Below are 19,237 nucleotides of genomic sequence, written 5' to 3'. Positions count from 1 at the left end.
CAAAATTATCAACAGATCTTCTACTTTATTTGCCACCTGTTTTATGACCCTTCTGTGCCCTCAGCTCCATCAGCTTCCTCAGTATCTGGTGATTGAAATTTCATTACGTTCCTCTCCCCCTTCCACCTCCTAATTTGCAGTTGTTACTGGGAATATTTTCTATCCTCTAAAATGAACATTAAAACAAAATATTTATTAGTTATATCTGTCATTTCTTTATTTATCTATTATTAATTCACCATTCTCCCCTTCACGAAAACCAACACTCAGTTTACTTATTGCGTTATTTTTTAAGCATCTATCTGATTTTACATTTTTCATTAGTTTCCTCTTGGGTTATAATTTATTTGTCCGAATTAAACTTTGAGTCATTCTCTGCCGTTCTTTGTACCTTGGTGCTCATTCCTTCAGTTTGATGCTTTCCTTAAACTTTCTGGGTTAAGCACAGATCTTTTTCACAATCCCTCTTTGCTACTCTTACTTGCTTTCATCTTTCTCTGATGATTTTATATTTAGCTTCATTCTCAGTTGTATCCTTGTAAGTGGGAATAGAAGAGAAATGGACCCTGTTACAAGTCCAATGAGAGTACTTTTCTGGCCCTGATGAAAACAGGGAAGAACAATATCTGTTCTATTACTAAGATTAAAATATAGGATATACTAAGGCTCACTATGTAACATTCTGAAGTGACTTGACAGCACTAAGCTGGACATTTAGAACACTGGGGCACTCTCTCAGGATATGGATTTAGTTAGGATTGAGATGAGCTAAGTTATGGTGAACCCTTTGAAATTCTATATCCCAGAGGCTTGTGAATACTCACTGAATGTGGAGAGATTTTTGATATGTGGATAAATTAACAGATCTGAAGACAGAGGGAAAATGGTGTTCAAGCAGAAGATAAATCTTGATCACATTGAATGGTGAAGCAGGGTCAAGGGTCAGATGGTTTATTCTTGCTCTTTTGTTCTGTAACACCTCAGTAGGTGCAGTATAATAGAATATCATGATGCAAAACATCCTCAACAGCACTTCTCAATCATGGAAAGCGGGGGTTGGTGATGAGGCCACCATCTGTTGCCCATTTCAAGCTGCTTTTTAACTGAGTGTCTTGATAAGTCATTTCACAGGGCATGGTAAAAGTCAACGCATTGCTGTGGGTCTGGAGTTACATGTACACCAAACTGGGTAATGATAGCAGATTTCTATAAAGTGTTGGTTAACCAGATGGGTTTTTATGACAATTGAAGATAGTCATCATGGTCAACATCACTGAGTCTTTCAAATACTGATTCTGTCAATTAAATTCCACCAGCTATTTTGCTGGGATTTGAACACCCCTCCCCAAAACATTGGCTTGGGTGTGTGAATGATTATGCATTCAATGTCACCGAACCAATCATCTATCTGGAATAACGTTTGACACAGTGCATTACCTTGGCAGCTCATAAGGAGGAAACCTGATGACCTTTCTGGAACACAGCTTCTCCAGTTGTCTATCCATTGACTTAAATGGAAAGCCAGATTCTGTTACAGATGTGCAATCCTGCCCAAGGGTGCCACCTACACCCTGCCAAACATGGCTTTATCTCCAAACACTGGAAAAAAAGAAATCTGATCCTTTGTCCTAGATGGCACTGGTTCCATTACTAATGCTTTCTTCTCAATATATAACCTATTTGATTTGATGATGCAAGGTAAATTTCAGTTGCTATTATACAGTATAGTAACAAGTCAATTCAATGATTCCAATATTATCACGATGTGCTATAAGATATCCCTGCCCTTACCTTGTTGTGTCTGTTTCTTACTGCAGGGCTGACTTGAATGCTGCTGTTCCAGGCACTCTCTTGCAAGATATCAGGGGTCTGTTCCCGGGTCTTTCGTGATACAACAAAATGAACTCGATCCTCGCTTACCTAAATTATAATGTGCAAATACAAATCAAATGGAATGGGAATTAGCAAACAAATTCTACACCGAAATTTCCATGATCACCTTCAAGTAAAGAAATAGAACCTACCGAACATCAGTATAAAATGGGATTGCTCAAGTTCTATTTACATGTGCAAAAATTTAAATATATTAGCTCCGTCACACTGCCGAGAGCAAATTTATTGTGATATTTCACTTCTAAAACTATAGTTACAATATGGTGATTTACTGCTGTTTCCACATTTGGAAGTCAGCCCAAATTACTTGATAAAAGCCAAGATAATTGAACCATGCTGAAATTGATATACTTGATTTAAAAAGAATAATTATAAAATGAGTACCAAAAATTAATCAGAAGGTGGGCAAAATAGCTCAGACCGCACAAGAAAACAAAATTATTTACAGAGAGTCTGAACATATGAAGCGACTCCACATTTTAATCAGAAATCAGTGAAACTCTCATTTATAAGTCTTTTGAACAATCAATCAATCTGGTAGATGAGATACTTCTGAAAAAAAACCATTAAACATTACATTTTAAAAATATTGCGCATCATAAATTGTTTTAAATTTTCTGTTGTTAAACTTTAAAAGGATTTTATCTGCTTCAGTAGATCAATTACCAACAAATCCCCAATTTCTAAAGCCACTTTCTAAAGTAATCCATTCCTACCTTTTAAATAGATCCTGATGGTTCAGACAAATGAATTACTACTGAGTAATGTAACAAGAGTATAATAAAATTGAATTGATGGCTAGACTCAGGAGCTGTAAAGCAGATCTATGTCAGGTCAATGATTTCCTTTGCTATGCTGTTACTTGAGTAGAGGTGGGTAAAAGTTAACAAGTCTTACAATTTGAGCTTTTTATATAAAAAAAAGCATTGCAGCCTAACAACTTGCCAAGTAAACAAAATTGCAAACAACAAAAAAATTGGAACTGTGCAGATTAATACGTGGACTTGGGCCGTATGTTTATATTGCAAAGCTGATCTCAATAATTAAAATGACAGCATCTGTTTTGAGTCTGTTCAGTATAAAAACTTTAAAGAGGTTTTCTTTTTGGATAATTGTTGACTGGTTTGGAATATGAAGGCTCAGATAGCTGTTATGAACAGTTTTGAAGATTAAATTTGATTATAACGCAATTTGCCTAATTAAGGAGCCAGTTTATAGTACACCATCTAGGTTTCCTTCATGACAGACAGGTGAAGAAAATAAGAGCCCATGGGTCACAAAACAAAGTGGTATGTTGTATCCAAAACCGGCTGAGGCACAAAGCAGAGAGTGAAAGTCTGTTTCTGTTAGCATTCCACAGGGCTCAGTGTTGGGGCCCTTGCTATTTATGGTGTACATTAATAATTTGGACACAAATGAAAGGGGCATGATCATTGGCAGGTGACACAGTTTGTGGTAAATAGTGAGGAGGATATCAACAGGGATAGTCAGGGAGGCACAGCAGTGATGAATGAAATTCAAACAAGAGAAGTGTGAGGTAGTGTACTTGAGGACGGCTAACAAAGCAAAAGATTACACTCTGAGCAGGAGGACCATGGAAAATACTGTAGATCAGAGGGACCTGGGTCTGCGTATCCATCAATTCCTGAAGTACCAGGGCAGGTAGATAAGTCGTCATATGGAAACATGCCTTTAAGGGCTGATTCACAGAATACAAGAGCAAGAAAGTTATGCTGGAGTGAATAAAATGCTGGTAAGGTTCAAACTGGGGTACTGTGTGTAGTTCTGGTCACGACATTATAGGATGTGATTGCATTAAAGAAGGGTGCAGAAGAGATTTACCAGGATGCTACTGGGCTGGAGGGTCTGAGTTACGCGGAAAGATTGTATAAGCTGGTGTTGTTTTATTTGGAGCAATGAAGAGGGGACCTGATGGAGGTGTTTAAGATTATGAAGGGCATGAATAGGAAGGCACTTGTTTTTTTTTATTAGTAGAGAGAATCAACAACCAGCAAACATGGATTCAAGATACGAAGTAGAGAGCTAAGAGGAGAGTTGAGGAAATTATTTTCATTCAGCTGGGTCTGAGGGTCTGGAACTTACTGCCTGAAAGAATGGTTAAGGCAGAAACTCTCATCAGATTTAGGCAACATTTACGTATTTACCTGTGTTGCCATAGTCTCCAGCACTATGGTCCACTATGGAACATGGGATTACTGTAGTTAGATCTTTGTTGACCAATGTGAGCACAATAGGCCAAATGGCCTCCTCTGTGCTCTAAATTTCTGGGAGTCCATAAAAACTTAAAAAGCTCATCCAAAGAAGATGTGCAATTTATCCTGAATGTCTATATTCACCTACAGCAAGTACCTATTTCAATGCTAAGTCTCTCCAATAATAACGGTCATTCCTACAGAAAGCCAGTGACTTTCTGCTTTTTTGACTGTGCTTAATAAGGTGCTCCAACTGGAGCTCCTTTACTCCTTCTATTTATTTCTCATTTCCTTCTCTTTTTTTTGCCACTGCTTAGTGTTCACCTCCTCCTTGGTGGGTCCCAGCTTGGACTCCTGCAGCTCGCGGATGGGTCCCGGCCTGGTCTCTCCATGGCGCATGGCGGAGCCCGGCCCGGTCTCCCTGCGGCTGTCACCCTGATCTCTTGCCTGATCTCTCGACCATATATTGGCCGGTCTCTTAGCAGCTCATGGCAGTGTCTCGGCGTGTGAGTGGATCATGCCCGGGCATGTTCCTGAGGTACCGGGGGATATCAGAGAGATGGCAGTTCCAGCAGCAGTGACAGGAACAGACAGCTGAGGTCCCCCAAACAGCGAAATAAGCAGAGAACTGATCAAAGATTGTTGAATTTTTAACTTAATCCTTTATTTTCCTAGCTTAAACTAAGAAAGACTTTAATGTTAGCTATTACCATTTTTCTTTTTTAAAAATATTCTATGAAATAATACTTATCTTTTTAACTCTCATTTCTCTTACAACATTGTACCCAAGTGTTTTTGTATCGAGGTGCCTAAGATGGTGCCGTGTATGGCAACCTAATACACTTTTCACTGTACTCCTATACTTGAGTGCCTGTGACAATAAAATCTAAAATCTAAATTTAAATCTAAGACTATATACATGCAACTGCTTTCAGGACCAAATGTTTTGTCCTAATTTCAAGGTCTAAGTAGGTGGAAGCCTTGTTCAGGTCTTGGATATTGATATCTGCACAAGTATCATTGTGGCCTAACAGCTGTAGATCCATCTGCCCTTTCTTATTATCTCCCTGAAATCTCTGCTGCCTAGTCAATATGAAGGTTAACTGCCCAATTTCAACAGGAAAGACATTCACATAATATATGCAATGTTTATGGTTAAGTGTAACAAGGAGACTGATGTTCAGGAGATAGCGAAATAGTGTTGACAGCTGTCCATTCATCAACATTACTGTCAATATTTGAATGATTAAATTGGTTTTGATTCCAACCCTTCTCTCTGGTCATCTGCCATTTTCATCCTTCTCCTCAAAAATGCAACCTCTGATTGTATCAAACTTGCAAACTACTGCATGTCCAATTTTCCTGGAACTCTTCACTGATTCTCTCTGATCAGGTTTCCAGCTGCCACAGTATGGAAAACCCTCATATCAAAGTCTAAATGTTATGTCCTCATCCATCTTGACTATTCTGCACCAAGGGCATGGTTGATCACACCATCCTTACTCAATAACTCTGGCATCCAATTGTCAGGTATTGATATCATCTGGTTCTGTTCTTTGCAATCTAATACAGACAAAGAATCTCTTTACACTGGTGTTGATCCTGGTTTTAAATTGTTCGACTGTAATGTCTTATACTTTCAATAAAAAAATTAGCAGCTTTAATCCTACCTTACCCTTTCCACTGACGCTACCTAATCTGTCCAATGTTTCCAAGATTTCCAGGTTTTATTAGCTCCTCAATTTATTACGTGAGGCAACTGTTGGCTCTCTTATCAAATCATTAATAACAGAGACATTAGCCTTATGTAGTGTGCTTCATTACATTAGGATTTCCCAAAAGACCAAACAGGAAATGCACTACTTTTTATGTTTAGTCACTGCTGTAACCAAGGGCAAAAACTACAGTTGATTTACAAATCTCAAAGGCCAACAACAGGATTCAGATAAGTTCACAAATAATCTGTTTTAAATGGTTTTACTTGCGGCAAGTCAAGACATTCAGGGGAACTTACTAGACCACCTTCAAAAACAACCACTGGACATTTTCCATTCACCTATGGGGTCAACACTTGAAATGATTAATCTAAAAGAAAGTACCTCTGATAGTGCAGCACTGCCTCAGTATCATCTTTAAAACTAAAACCATGGCCTTCAGTTTCAGACAAAGAATGCTAACCACGAATCAGATGCAAGACCATGTTATTCCCAAGTTCATCCAAATCATCTCACTTAAGTCAGAATTACTTATCACAGACAAATCTTAGAACATTTTAAATAAAATGTGTTGAATTAGCAACTACAAACCAACCTTTCATGTGAGTTATTGACTATTACTGTGCAAAACTGAGCAAGGTCCAGCAAGTTCACCTTCTACTATCCTGGTTGACATTCCTAGCTTTGCAGTAAACGATCGGTCACAGCAGCTATAAATAATCGTGTTAATTAAACTAACCTGTATGTAATGTGCTGCAACTTCTGGAGACACACGGCGGAGGTCATGTCCATTGACAGCCAGCACTCTGTCGTTCACCTGGAGCTGGCCATCTTGGGCTGCTCGGCCTCCGTCGAGTAAGCTACAGATAAAAACCCCAGCTTCGTCAGCCCTGCGGACCAGCTTTATTCCCAGAGGCTGATCAGCACTCTTATGGAGAATAGCGTGGAAGCTGTCATCTCGAGAGCAGTTACGATCAATGATGCTTCTGCACTTAAAGAGCTGTTCCCTGAGCACACTCAGCAGCAGGATATGGCAGGGCTGTTTTAATATCGCTAGGGCATAGTTGTGAGGGACATTGCTCAGGTCAGTACCATTTACCTGGTGGAAAAAAAAGGGGTAAAATCAATTAAGATGTGGAAACCTGAGAAAATGTTATCTACAGCACATTGGTGGCAAGCTGGAGCTAATGTATAAATGGAGTGATAGTAATAAAATGTGTAGGAAGTGTTTCAGAAGCTGTATGTAAAATTAACAGGATATGCATTCAAATATACACATTGAGAAAATGTACCAACTGTAACAGGGATGCTGGTCTCCCAGTCAGCATCTTGGTAGAAGTGTGCATGACTAATCACAAGTCCAAGCCTGCCTTTGGCTTTTTGCTTCAAACTGCACTATGCAGCCTGAAAACAGTCCCATATGGAAAAGACAAGGGCCAGAGGTGCTGGGATCAAGCCCCTGACTAGATCAGGCATGGAAGGAATATCCTTCGAAATCCAACAGCCTTCCAGTGTTGCATTAGAAACATTTCATATTTTTTTCACAATTATGACCCACAAAGAAATACGCAAAGATGGAAAGGGAAGGGGTAAGAAGCATTGTCAACACGTGACATTAAATAAATACAACATTCACCACAACAATATTCTAATCAAGACTCAATATGTTCAAGACACTGGCATCTTACAAGTGGGTCCAACTCAGTTAAAATTCCTTGGGGGACCTATTCAGAGAACTCTGTGGTACGGCAGAACCAAAATGAGGCTATGATCTCGTTCTCTCATAAGAATGAAATATACTGCTCACATAGATATCTGTAGGTGGCCCCAAACTCTTAGTATTAACTTTAAGAGGAAGCCTACAGAAATAGGAGCAACAGTGGTTTGTCATTTTGATGGTTTCTGTTGACCTTCCACCAATTTGACAATAGCCAGGCAGGATAACTATAGCAGAAATTCTGGCTGATTATACATCTAGCTTCCTCAGGTTATTCCTAAGTATTTCCTAGCCAGTTGATTAATTTTTATATATAGGCCCAAATATTCACCAGGGTGCAGATGCACAGATTGCTATGTGAATGGCCACACTTTGATACTTTTTGGGAGGAAATCAGATTCCCTCCATATTCTCCCAGCATGCCATCTCTTTTTGTGGCTTGAAAATACACCCCCATCCCCCCACTCCACTGAGGTCAGTCTCAATTTTAAAGTCGGAATAAAAATTAATTTCTCCTCTCATACTATTTTTTATCTGGCTTTGAAAGTCCATTAAAAGCATGCCAGGTTTTAGATTTTGGGCAAGAAATGGAAAGCCTGCTTTGGAATTTGGACTGTTCTGAAAGCTAAATTCCCTTGTAGATGCCTCTTTTATCACTGAAGCTTTTGTTATGGTAGTTGCTGTAAAATGAATGCCTGCCTTGGTTTCAAAAGCTTCGGCTCAACAGGTGGTCTTGAAACTATTGAAATCTTTAGGAGCACATAAGAATCAGAATGAGCCTTGGACAAAGTTTCTTGTTTGTTTATAAACCCAACTGGCACTTACAGGATCACAAACTCCTTTTTCCTTTTATGGAGGATATTTAAGCAGCACAGAGTAAGTATGGGGGTAGACAACAGGATTGAGGGAGGTGAGAAGGGAGGTTAAAGGACCTTAAAACAATTCAAAACAAAATACTTTGGAAGCTGGAAATCTAAAATAAAAATGAAGTGCTGGAGAAATTCCGCAGGTTAAGCAGCACATGTGGAGACAGAAACAGAGTTAATGTTTCAAATCCAGTACAGCAGACATCCAAAAAAGATTCATTGGACTCCAAACTTTAACATTGCTTCACTCTCCACAGACGCTGCCAGACCTGCCTTTAAACAATATTGAGTGCATGGCCTATGTGCTGGACAAGTGAGGTGGACCTTCTAACTGGTGCACCCTCACGTACACGCTCACACCCACACTTCACTGCAGATTGTAAAGTGTGGTTTTAGTGTGTCCTTTGTGTGTAAAGATTAAAATGGCGTGTGAAATCACTCATGGATCAGAAGTACAGGTCAGGTTTTCTGAAGCCCGGATGAAGATTCGTCCTAGAGTTACTCCCGTTGCAAAGCTGGCTACACAATCCAATTTACCCTCAGCGAGATCCCAAAAATAACAATGGGATGAACAACCAGCTAAGTAATCCACTTTAGTGGCATTCTTGGAAGATTTGTGCATAGAAACGCGAGAACAATAATTGCACAGCTCTCAACGCCCCTTTCATTTCTTGACTGTTATCTGCCTCGCAATGCAAGCAGGAAGAGAATGAATTACTCCTGGCACAAAATCAAAACTGTTTAGGTCTGGAACATGTCAAGATATGACCCAGCTTAATCACAAGAACAAGTCCTTCACTTTAGGAAGTCTCCACATTTACTCCTTCCAATTATACAGCATGGGGGAGTAGCACAGTGTAGAAATCATTTGCAGGAGTATATGAAGAAGGAGAAAGCACATGTGAAAAACAATTTTAAAAACATATTCAACATTTCCATTGTTATTTTCAACAAAGAAACAATGTATCACATTAAAACTTTTCAGACACTGACTTCCTTCTGAAGTGAGTGTTTCTTCAATGAATAGTAGTTAGAGAGAATGTTTATTCAAACAAAAAGTCTAATTGAACATGCGGACGGTCTTCAGTCATGTCCTAGTAAGCCTGTTTCCTCTCAACTTTTTTGTGCTATAATACGGCCTGGGGTAAACAACACATTAATGATGTGCTGCATCCCACAAAACACAAAGAATCAAACAACAGCATCATGGAATGCTGACAGGACAAGCGGAGGTCATTTTAGTCTATTAAATCCATGCAAGGATAATTTTTGCTTGTCCCACTCCACTGCCCTTTCCCCACAGTTCTATAGTTTGACCTTTTTAGTTGTTAACACATTTTACCAGCCTGCCTATGTCCATCATTCTCCTTACACTATTTCCAAATTTTAAGTCATCCACAAATTAAGAAATGAGGTTCCATATATCCAAGTGCAATATCCATCAACAGTAGTACTATGCTCTGACTGACCCCTAAAGAAAATTACTATTTTATGAACTGCAGGAAGGGACGTACAAAGAGAAATATTTTAACTTCTTCTACTCTCCAATAAACAATGTTCACTGTCAGTGAAATATTAGTGTTGCTCCTTGGTTTTATATCTGCTTCCAGGAAATGGTAACATTCAGTAAAAACTTTCCTTCTTACTCATTGCTCCCTGGAGAATTAAAAAAATTCATTACAATTACGCATTCAGCCTGGGACTGTAATTGTCCTCATGACCCTCAACTATGGCTTTGGATTTTGTTAAGATGTCTAACAAAGTGAGATTGTACCAAAAGACTGTTTTGGTCTGAAACACTAAGGTACCTTTTACAATCCTATCTATTCTCCTACACACTGGATCTCAGCCAACTTTCTTTGCTGCCTAATGTTAAACTTACTGCAGGCACCAGCAGTGCCCAGCCACCTCAAGGTCAAGAATTTGTAAATCTTCAAGGCCAGACAGATGCTTAACAAATCTAACAAGTGCCAGGAGGAATCTTGACCCGAAATGGATTTTGAAAATTTGCATTATGCTAAAAGAAAATCCGGATGCGGATTTCATGGATTGTACAACTGTAGATGGTGTGGTGCTGGAAAAGCACAGCAGGTCAGGCAGCATCCGAGGAGCAGGAAAACTGGTAATCCTGATCAAGGGCTTTTGCTCAAAACATTGATTCTCCTGCTCCCTTGGATGCTGCCTGATCTACTGTGCTTTTCCAGCACCACTCTCTCGACTCTAATCTGCAGCATCTGCAGTCCTCACTTTTGCCCAACTATAGGTGTTGTATATCCAAATGTTTTGACTGTGCTGCTTTCAGAGGCCAGAGTCACATTCTTTCTCTATTGTACAGATACGTTAGTTTGACCTCAGAGGATTTTGCTGTCCATGTATGTTCAGATGTTGACCAAACAAAATTCTGGTGCTGGAGTATGAAACTGAAGTTATCTTGCAGCAGCAGGGAGATGCAATAGGGTTAGGAGGTTAGGAGGTGATGTACCCAAGACCTTTATTACTGATGCCCACATTGCATTTGTTAAGGCTGGTGATAGACAATATTGAAAAAAATATTGAATGAAGATAGCTTTGGAAGGGAAATTTCTGAAATGTCCAATATAGAAGTTAGGTTAAAAACAATGACTGCAGATGCTGGAAACCAGATTCTGGATTAGTGGTGCTGGAAGAGCACAGCAGTTCAGGCAGCATCTGAGGAGCAGTAAAATCGACGTTGCGGGCAAAAGCTCTTCATCAGGAATAAAGGCAAAGAGCCTGAGCGGTGGAGAGATAAGTGAGAGGAGGGTGGGGGTAGGGAGAAAGTAGCATAGAGTACAATAGGTGAGTGGGGGAGGGGATGAAGATGATAGGTCAGGTGGGGGGGGAAGAGGGTGGAGTGGATAGGTGGAAAAGATGATAGGCAGGTAGGACAAGTCATGGGGACAGTGCTGAGCTGGACGTGTGGAACTGGGGTGAAGTGGAGGAAGGGGAAATGAGGAAACTGTTGAAATCCACATTGATGCCCTCGGCTCTCTGCCTATATTCCTGATGAAGGGCTTTTGCCCGAAATGTCGATTTTACTGCTCCTCGGATGCTGCCTGAACTGCTGTGCTCTTCCAGCACTACTCATCCAATTCAGAAGTTGTCAACTTCCAAACTTCCATCATCTTCACACAGTCCGTCTCCAATTTTGCCCTTTCTTTCTCAACATCTCTATGGCTATATTCATAGATAGATTACCATTCAATATTATAAATCCAGTGACTCTGAATATACTCTTCCCTCCCCATTTCCTGAAAGAACTATATTCCATTTTCCCAATTTATCTTTGTTCTGTTCCATTGGGCTTTTACCTTCCACAACATCCTGGTTTGCTCCTCAAATGCACTGAACATCCCAAGCCATCTCCTTCCCACAAGGGGCAGTACGGTAGCAAAGATCCAGGATCGATTCTAGGCTTGGGTGACTGTCTGTGGGGAGTTTGCACACTCTCCATGTGTCTGTCCCCAGGTTTCTTCCAGGTGCTCTGGTTTCTTCACACAGTCCAAAGATGTAGTAAGCTGGATTGGCTACAATTAGCTTGCACATCCTGGGTAAGTTAAGTGGATAGACTGGGGTCTACGTCTGGGTGGGATGCCCATCCAAGGGTCATTGCAGAACTCAAAGGTCCGAATGGTCCCTTTTCACACTGTAGGGTTTCTGTAATTTGATGAACAGTATCTTTGTATATACCTTTGGAGACGCAACACACAAATCAAAAATTGAGAATTCTGAAGCAATTATCCCATCTTCTCAATGCTTGTCCATCACCTACATTGCACAAGGCATGAGTGTGATGGAATCCTCTCCATTTGCCTGAACGGATAAGGCCCGAACAACGTTTGACTGACAGCCACCCAATACCCCAAAGAAATGAGCGCCATTTACAGGATACACTGCAGGAATGCACCAAGGCTCCTTCAACAACAACAAGAGCTGCAGATATATGGGAACATCACAACCTGAAAATTCCTCTGTAAGATACGCCATCACTGCTGTTAGGTCAAAATCCTGGATTTCCCTTCCTAACAGAATTGTTGGTATCCCGACATGGAATCAAAGATTATCAAGAAAAGGCAGGAAAGTGGCAGTAAAGGTTTTCAGATCAGCCATGATTTTATTGGATGGCAGTGCAGAGTCGACTGCCAAATTGCCAACTTTGTTTCTGCATTTTATAGAAACATAAAAGATAGGAACAGCAGGAAGCCATTTGGCCCTTCGAGCCTGCTCCACCATTCATCATCATGATCATGGCTGATCATCCAACTCAATTGCCTCATCCTGCTTTTCTCCCTGTAACCTTTGATCCCATTCACCCCGAGTGCTGTATCTAGTCGCTTCTTGAACACAATCAATGTTTGGGCATCAACTATTTCCTGTGGTAATGAATTCCACAGGCTCACCAATCTTTGGGTGAAGACATGTCTCCTTATCTTCATCCTAAACAGTTCACCCCGAATCCTCAGACTGTGACCCCGAGCTCTGGATGTAACCACCATTGGGAATATCCTCCCTGCATCTATTCTGTCTAGTCCTGTTAGAGTTGTAGAAGTCTCTATGAGATCCCTCCTCATTCATCTGAACTCCCTAATGGCCTTCCCAGGAGTTGTCTGCTATAACTGGCAAGGCAGTGACAGCCCTTATCATGGCTCCCATCTACTTTGGGTGACATCAAGCAGGCAGTCCCGCCTCTCCGAGGCAGTTGTCACCTCTGATTGGGTGCCATTTCACCTCTTGGCCAATAGTGTCATCTGAATTCCAAGTTTGTTTCATGAGCGCAGTGCTACTTGAGGGCAGGTTCAGAGCCTGGAAACTATCCAGGCTTTGGGTCCCTGACCCTGCACTGAAAATCCAGTCAGCTAGCTTTTAATTAGGCACTTTATAGCTTAATAGACTCAAATGAATTCAACAATTTCAGTTTGCAACCTTTCTCCCCCATTCTGTTTTGGGATGGCAGCAGTCAGTGCATTGGATTGTCTCATTTATACCTTATCTGGATACATTTTTGTTTCTTTACTTTTTCTATTACTACTCATCTGGTCTTTGACCACCAGCCTGCCTTCTACCTTATACAAAGGTTAACCCCTTTGAATCTTTCCTCACTCTCCCCCACACCTTCACTGCTGTACTTATTTAAAAGCTGCAATTCTGATGAAATGTCATCAGTCTCAAATGTTAACTTACTTTACTTCACCACAAATGCATCCTAACTGGATGAATATTTCCAGCATTTTCTATTTTTTCTTATTTCCAGCATCCAAAGTATTTTTCTTCGGTAAGTTCCTAGTGTTAACTGGATCATCAGGAAATGAGAAGGGTAAACAAAAAATGATTTCAAACAGGAAGTCAGTCGCACTATAAACACTAGTCACCCCAAGTCCGGCCAGTTTACTGAACATTGGAAATCAGGGGATGAACAGACAGTTCGACGAATGTCATTCTCTGGTTTGCAAAACACATACTACAAAGTACCTAAAGAAAGGAGTATCCAATTGATTCTTAGAGTCACAATGTGCAGTACCTCAAGAATCATGTCCCCTGGTAAAAGTCTGCCGTCTTTAGCAATGACACCATCTCGATAAATGTCTTGTATGATAATATTGTCCAAAGGAGTTTCACATCCTCCCACTATAGCAATGCCAAGGCTTTCATTTGCATTACAACGATTAATCTTGATACTTGTAACTTCACCATCGGGAATTAAATGATGTCGTCTGGGAAATACTGGAAGCATAAGAACAAACACGATTGAATGTCTCAGTCTGCCTTTGTTTTATCTCGTTTATTATCTTGCATTGCGAACATGACCTTCAGCACATTAGTTCACAGTATGTTTTAGTGAAACATCAGTGTTGTGACTAAGCTAAACCATAGGACTGTCACAAATTTTGCATTTTCTACAAAAATGGGTTTATTATTTGGAGGTATGTAACATTAAATATGCAACACTGGATTAACTAACTGCGTGTGGTAAGGTCATCAGGCAATAGGCCCTCAATTCAGCAATGACCGAGCAACTGGCGCACAGAAACGAGCCTTTGGTTCAACAGCTCCATGCCAGAGTTTACGCTCGACACAAGATTCCTCTCATCACGCAGCACCTGAATTGGAGAGAATCAAATGATTATTACAATTTGACTCCACAGGAACCCAGCAGGTCTCTGTAGGACATCTCTGTTCATGCTTCACTACCCACACTTCAAACTTGGCTGCTTGGGCAGTACAACCTAACTTTGAGTGACTGGATGAAATATTTATTTCAAGGGATTGGAATAAAAGAACAAAGCAGCCTTTCTATAATTTTATACAGCTTTTGTGAGACCACACCAAGAGAACTGTGCAACGTATTGATCCCCATAAATAAGGAAGAGAGAGGCTGTTATCAGTCCAACAAAGATATGCTAGATAATTGAAAACCAACTGAATATGATGTTAAGTCTCATAATATAGACATTTAAACTAATAGTTTAAACTAATAACTTGACATTTGGACTACCATGCACCTGGTATTAGAATGAGGAGAACTGAAACAGAAGAAGAGATGCTTTAGGTGCAGGAAGAGTAACAGATGGCAGCAGATGGCCAGAGACAGATGTGGATAGTGAGAAGCTCCCTCTGGAGCAGTTTGCCCAGGAGCCAACTTGACCTTGAACCATTAATTAAATAAAAATATACGAAATGCAAGATGGAATTGGGCATCATACCAATTCAGTCAGCAGCAATCTCACACCGGAATCAGAAGGTAGCACATTCAAATTAGATTCGAGAAAATCAAGCGAGACAATCCTAACTGATATCCCACTGTAGTGCCAAGGAAATGCTGCATTGGAAGAGGAGCTACCTTTCAGATGTAAAACCAAGGCTCTATCCACCTTCTAGAGCAATTATTCCATTATTTTACAAGAGGAGCAGAGGAGTTATAGAGTTATAGAGATATACAGCACAGAAATAGACCCTTCAGTCCAACTTGTTTATGCGAACCAGATATCCTAAATTAATCTAGTCCCATTTGTCAGCATTTGGCCCATATCCTTCTCAACCCTTCCTATTCATACACTCATCCAGATGCCTTTTAAATTTTGTAATTGTACCAGCCGCCATCACTTCCTCTGGCAGCTCATTCCATATCCGCACCACCCTCTGTGAAAAAATTGCCACTTTGGTTCCTTTTTCTGCTCTCACCCTCAACCTATGCTCTCTAGTTTTGAACTTCCCTACCCCTGGGAAAAGACCTTGTCTATTTACCCTATCCATGCTCCTCTTGATTGTATAAACCTCTATGAGGTCATCCCTCAGCCTCTGATGCAACAGGGAAAATAGCCCTGTCCATGCCTATAGCTCAAACCCTACAGTCCTGGCAACATCTTTGACAACATTTATCCTGTAACCAACATCTTTAAAAACCCACTGCTGTTTGTGGAAGCTGGCTAATGCAAAGAGGCTGTCAAATCTCTTACATGGACCTCTGAAGTATTTAATTAGCTGTAATGTAGTTTGCAACAGCATGAGTTTATGAATGATGCTACGTAGGTCAGCTGTGTTCCACAACAGTGAAACAAGCACAGTTGCTTAATAGTTACACGAGTTTAGACTCAGAAGTCAAGATTTCAAATCATGTGGAAGGTACTTAGTATGGGGGTGAGGGAGAGTTAATTGCAAAATGGCAAATGACTTTCAAAACAAACAAGTGGGAGGTTGGAAGAATACATACACTCTGCTTGGAAAATAAGGGTCGAAATGTGGTGGAGGAACACAATGGGTAGTAACACAGAAATGGTTAAAGGTATGAGGTATGTCAAGACCATTTAAAAAGGCATGAGGGTTCAATTCTAAAGAATCAAGTTGAAAACAGAGAAGTTGTTAAATTTGTATAGAACATTGGATTGACAACAGTTGGAGTACTGACAACAGATCTGGTCTCTACGTTCAAATAGTTGAATAAAGGTTTGGAGAAGGTACAAAACCAATTAATAGAATGATACTGCAATGAAGAGGGTACAATAATTGGAAAGACTGAACAAATTAGGACACTTTTCTCCAGAGAAGAACTGAGAGAGGTTTTCAGGCATACGAAATATGTGATGAGAGTTGAAAAAGGTAATAAAGAGAGAATTTCCCAGTTGCGAGTGAGATCCAAACTGTTTTGTCTTATTTGCTGCTGGGAAACAGGGATCACTGACTAGTTCAGCATATATTACCACTTTCTATTTGTTTTGAACAAGGTAATGGTGAGCTGTCTTCTTGAATCATACCAATCCGTGCAGAGTAGGTACACCAACACATTGTTAGCTTGGAAGTTTCAGGATTTCAACTAAGCCATGAAAGAATGGCAATATCTTTCCAAGTAGCAAGAGCATGAGTTGCAGGTCAGTTTGCAGGTCATCCTTCTAAACTCCATCAAGCATAGACACAGAGTCCTCATATGTTAAGCTCTTCATTCCTTAGACCATTCTTGTGAACTTTCTCTGAACATGTTCAAGGGTCAGTGCATCCTTCCTGAGATATGGGGTCTAAAACTGCACACAATATTCCAAATGTGGTCTGACCAGAGCCATATGTTTTGGCATGGCTCCACATTACGTTAAAGACACATCTACAGTCCGTGCTTATGTTGCAAACACCAGGCATATGATTCACCTAAAAGACTGTGTAAGAGAGTCAAAGGGAGCAATCCTTAGTCAGGCTGAGGAGTTTACAGTCAATCAGGGATATCATTGCAGTCAGTTAACGGCTTATCGGATTCCAGTCCGCAGGGTTAGCTACAGTCATTCAGGCACTTGCTTCAAGCAGAGTCCATGGATGAACATTCTTGCAATCCTGGAGTTCAGCCCGAGTCAGTTCTGCAGGTCAAGTATAACTAGTTTGAGGAATACAAGTTGATCAGTTGGGATGATGTGGAGATATCAGTCTGGAAGCTGGGATGCTTTCCTACGGGACTGATCTGCCAAGTCAGTCTGTTGTTGGGTCACATAACAGTTTCTAGAGTAACGTGGTAATGGAAAAGCACAGCAGGTCAGACAGCATCCGAGGAACAGGAAAATTGAAGTTTCTGGCAAAAGCCCTTCATCAGGAAAGCCCTTCATCAGGCTAGTTGGTGTACTAGCCACGAAACGACACGACCAGCTATCCCTAGTAGCCACACATGCAGATGACAAGCAACATAAATTCGACTGGGACAACACTACTATTATAGGACAAGCCAAACAGAGAACAGCCAGGGAATTCCTAGCGGCATGGCACTCAACCACAGATTCAATCAATAAGCACATCGACCTGGACCCAATATACTGACCACTGCAACGGACAGCTGGAACTGACAACCGGAAGCGGCAGGTTCAAGCCACTACAAATGCTGGAGGAAAGATCACAGAAACGCTTCACAGGAGGCTCCCAAGCACTGAGGATGTCACCTAGACATGGGACGAAACGTCTGCAACACAAATTCCCAGCTCGGCGAACAGAATGACATCAGGATGTAATTCATGTAGTCCTTAGGAACGTAGAAGCTCAAGTCTGGACTGGCCACTGAGGGAATGATTGCAGGGAATAGGGGCAAGTGTAGATGGAGGCTTGGGTATTGAGGTACAAGATAGGTGACAGGGAGCTGTGGGGTGTGGGGCAATGGGAGGGGGAGTTGGTGGTAGTCATGGTGTTTCACAAGTCACTATGAATCTCTCCCTTGCACAAGATGATGCCTGGGGAATAACCAAATTGCAGTTTGCAAATCCTGGACTCCGGATAAATTGAGGATATTACAAAATATCTAAAGGGGTTAAATGGAAATGGGGTGAGGCTGAAAGGTCATTTGAGAGGGACACCACACAAAAGGACACGAAGGATGGGGGAGGTGGGCGGGGTTGGTTTGGCAAGGAAGGAGTGTCTGGAGTTTAAATATTGAACATTGCAGAGAGCACGAACGCTCACCTTCCCTGCTGTACAATCTCACCAGATGGGTCCCGAACAGACTGCCTGCCTAATTAACAAGACGACATCTGGAAGACTGTAGGAGAAAAATAATTGACAGCAGCCATGATGGACTGTGAATCATGAATCGCATTGAAATGGGGAAACGAATCCCTGGAGCGTTGGCCTCATAGAGGTTTACAAAATCATGAGGGGCATAGATAGGGTAAATAGGCAGTCTTTTCCCTGGGATTTGGGAGTCCGGAATTGGAAGACATAGTTTAGGGTGAAAGATATAAAAAGAGACATAAGGAGCAACTTTTTTCACGCAGAGGTTGGTATGTGTATGGAATGAGCTGACAGTGGAAGTGGAGGAGGCTGGTACAATTGCAACATTTAAAAGGCATTTGGATGGGTATATGAATAGGAAGGGTTTGGAGAGATATGGGCCAGCTGCTGGCAGGTAGAATTCGATTGGGTTGGGATATCTGGTCATTATGGACAAGTTGCACCGAAGGGTCCGTTTCCATGCTGTACATCTCTATGACTTGATTAGTTTTTTAAAAATGGGAAAATCCAGCCCTTAGTGTCTGGGCCAGCATGAAGCTGTTGGGTTAAAGATAACAAGTGTGTTTTCAACAGAGCGCCATGCTCCAAGTGCCCTGAATTAAGAGGGATCTGAGACCTTTATACCATCAGGTCACATACTATGATACAATGTTGGTACAACAAGCATGTCTCTTAAAGATATACTGACTGTGAGACATAACCAAACATTTAGAAGAATTGCTTTTACTCGGAATGCTTAGAATGTAGATCTCATTACCACAAAGACCAAGAGAGAGAAATAGCAAAGATGCACCTAAGGGGAAGGTGGAGGGGTTCATGAGGAAGAGAGGAGGAGGAGGATAAGCT

The 19,237-nt window shown here is 41.0% G+C and overlaps 1 protein-coding gene across 2 annotated transcripts in view; it reads right to left on the bottom strand.

Moving 5' to 3' along the window:
• The window catches only part of lnx1 (ligand of numb-protein X 1), a 199,443-nt gene that overhangs the window by 46,337 nt on the left and 133,869 nt on the right, over nucleotides 1–19,237 (bottom strand). For both annotated transcript variants that reach the window (XM_060824180.1, XM_060824188.1), the window contains exons 5-7: nucleotides 13,941–14,143; nucleotides 6,561–6,920; nucleotides 1,792–1,920 (exon numbers count right to left, since the gene is read on the bottom strand). In XM_060824180.1, the coding sequence (XP_060680163.1) occupies nucleotides 1,792–1,920; nucleotides 6,561–6,920; nucleotides 13,941–14,143 (692 nt within the window). The remainder of the gene's footprint in view (nucleotides 1–1,791; nucleotides 1,921–6,560; nucleotides 6,921–13,940; nucleotides 14,144–19,237) is intronic.

Source organism: Hemiscyllium ocellatum, chromosome 1 (assembly GCF_020745735.1).
Source record: "Hemiscyllium ocellatum isolate sHemOce1 chromosome 1, sHemOce1.pat.X.cur, whole genome shotgun sequence".
NCBI lineage: Eukaryota > Metazoa > Chordata > Chondrichthyes > Orectolobiformes > Hemiscylliidae > Hemiscyllium > Hemiscyllium ocellatum.
This window is presented reverse-complemented; position numbering and strand designations above follow the sequence as displayed.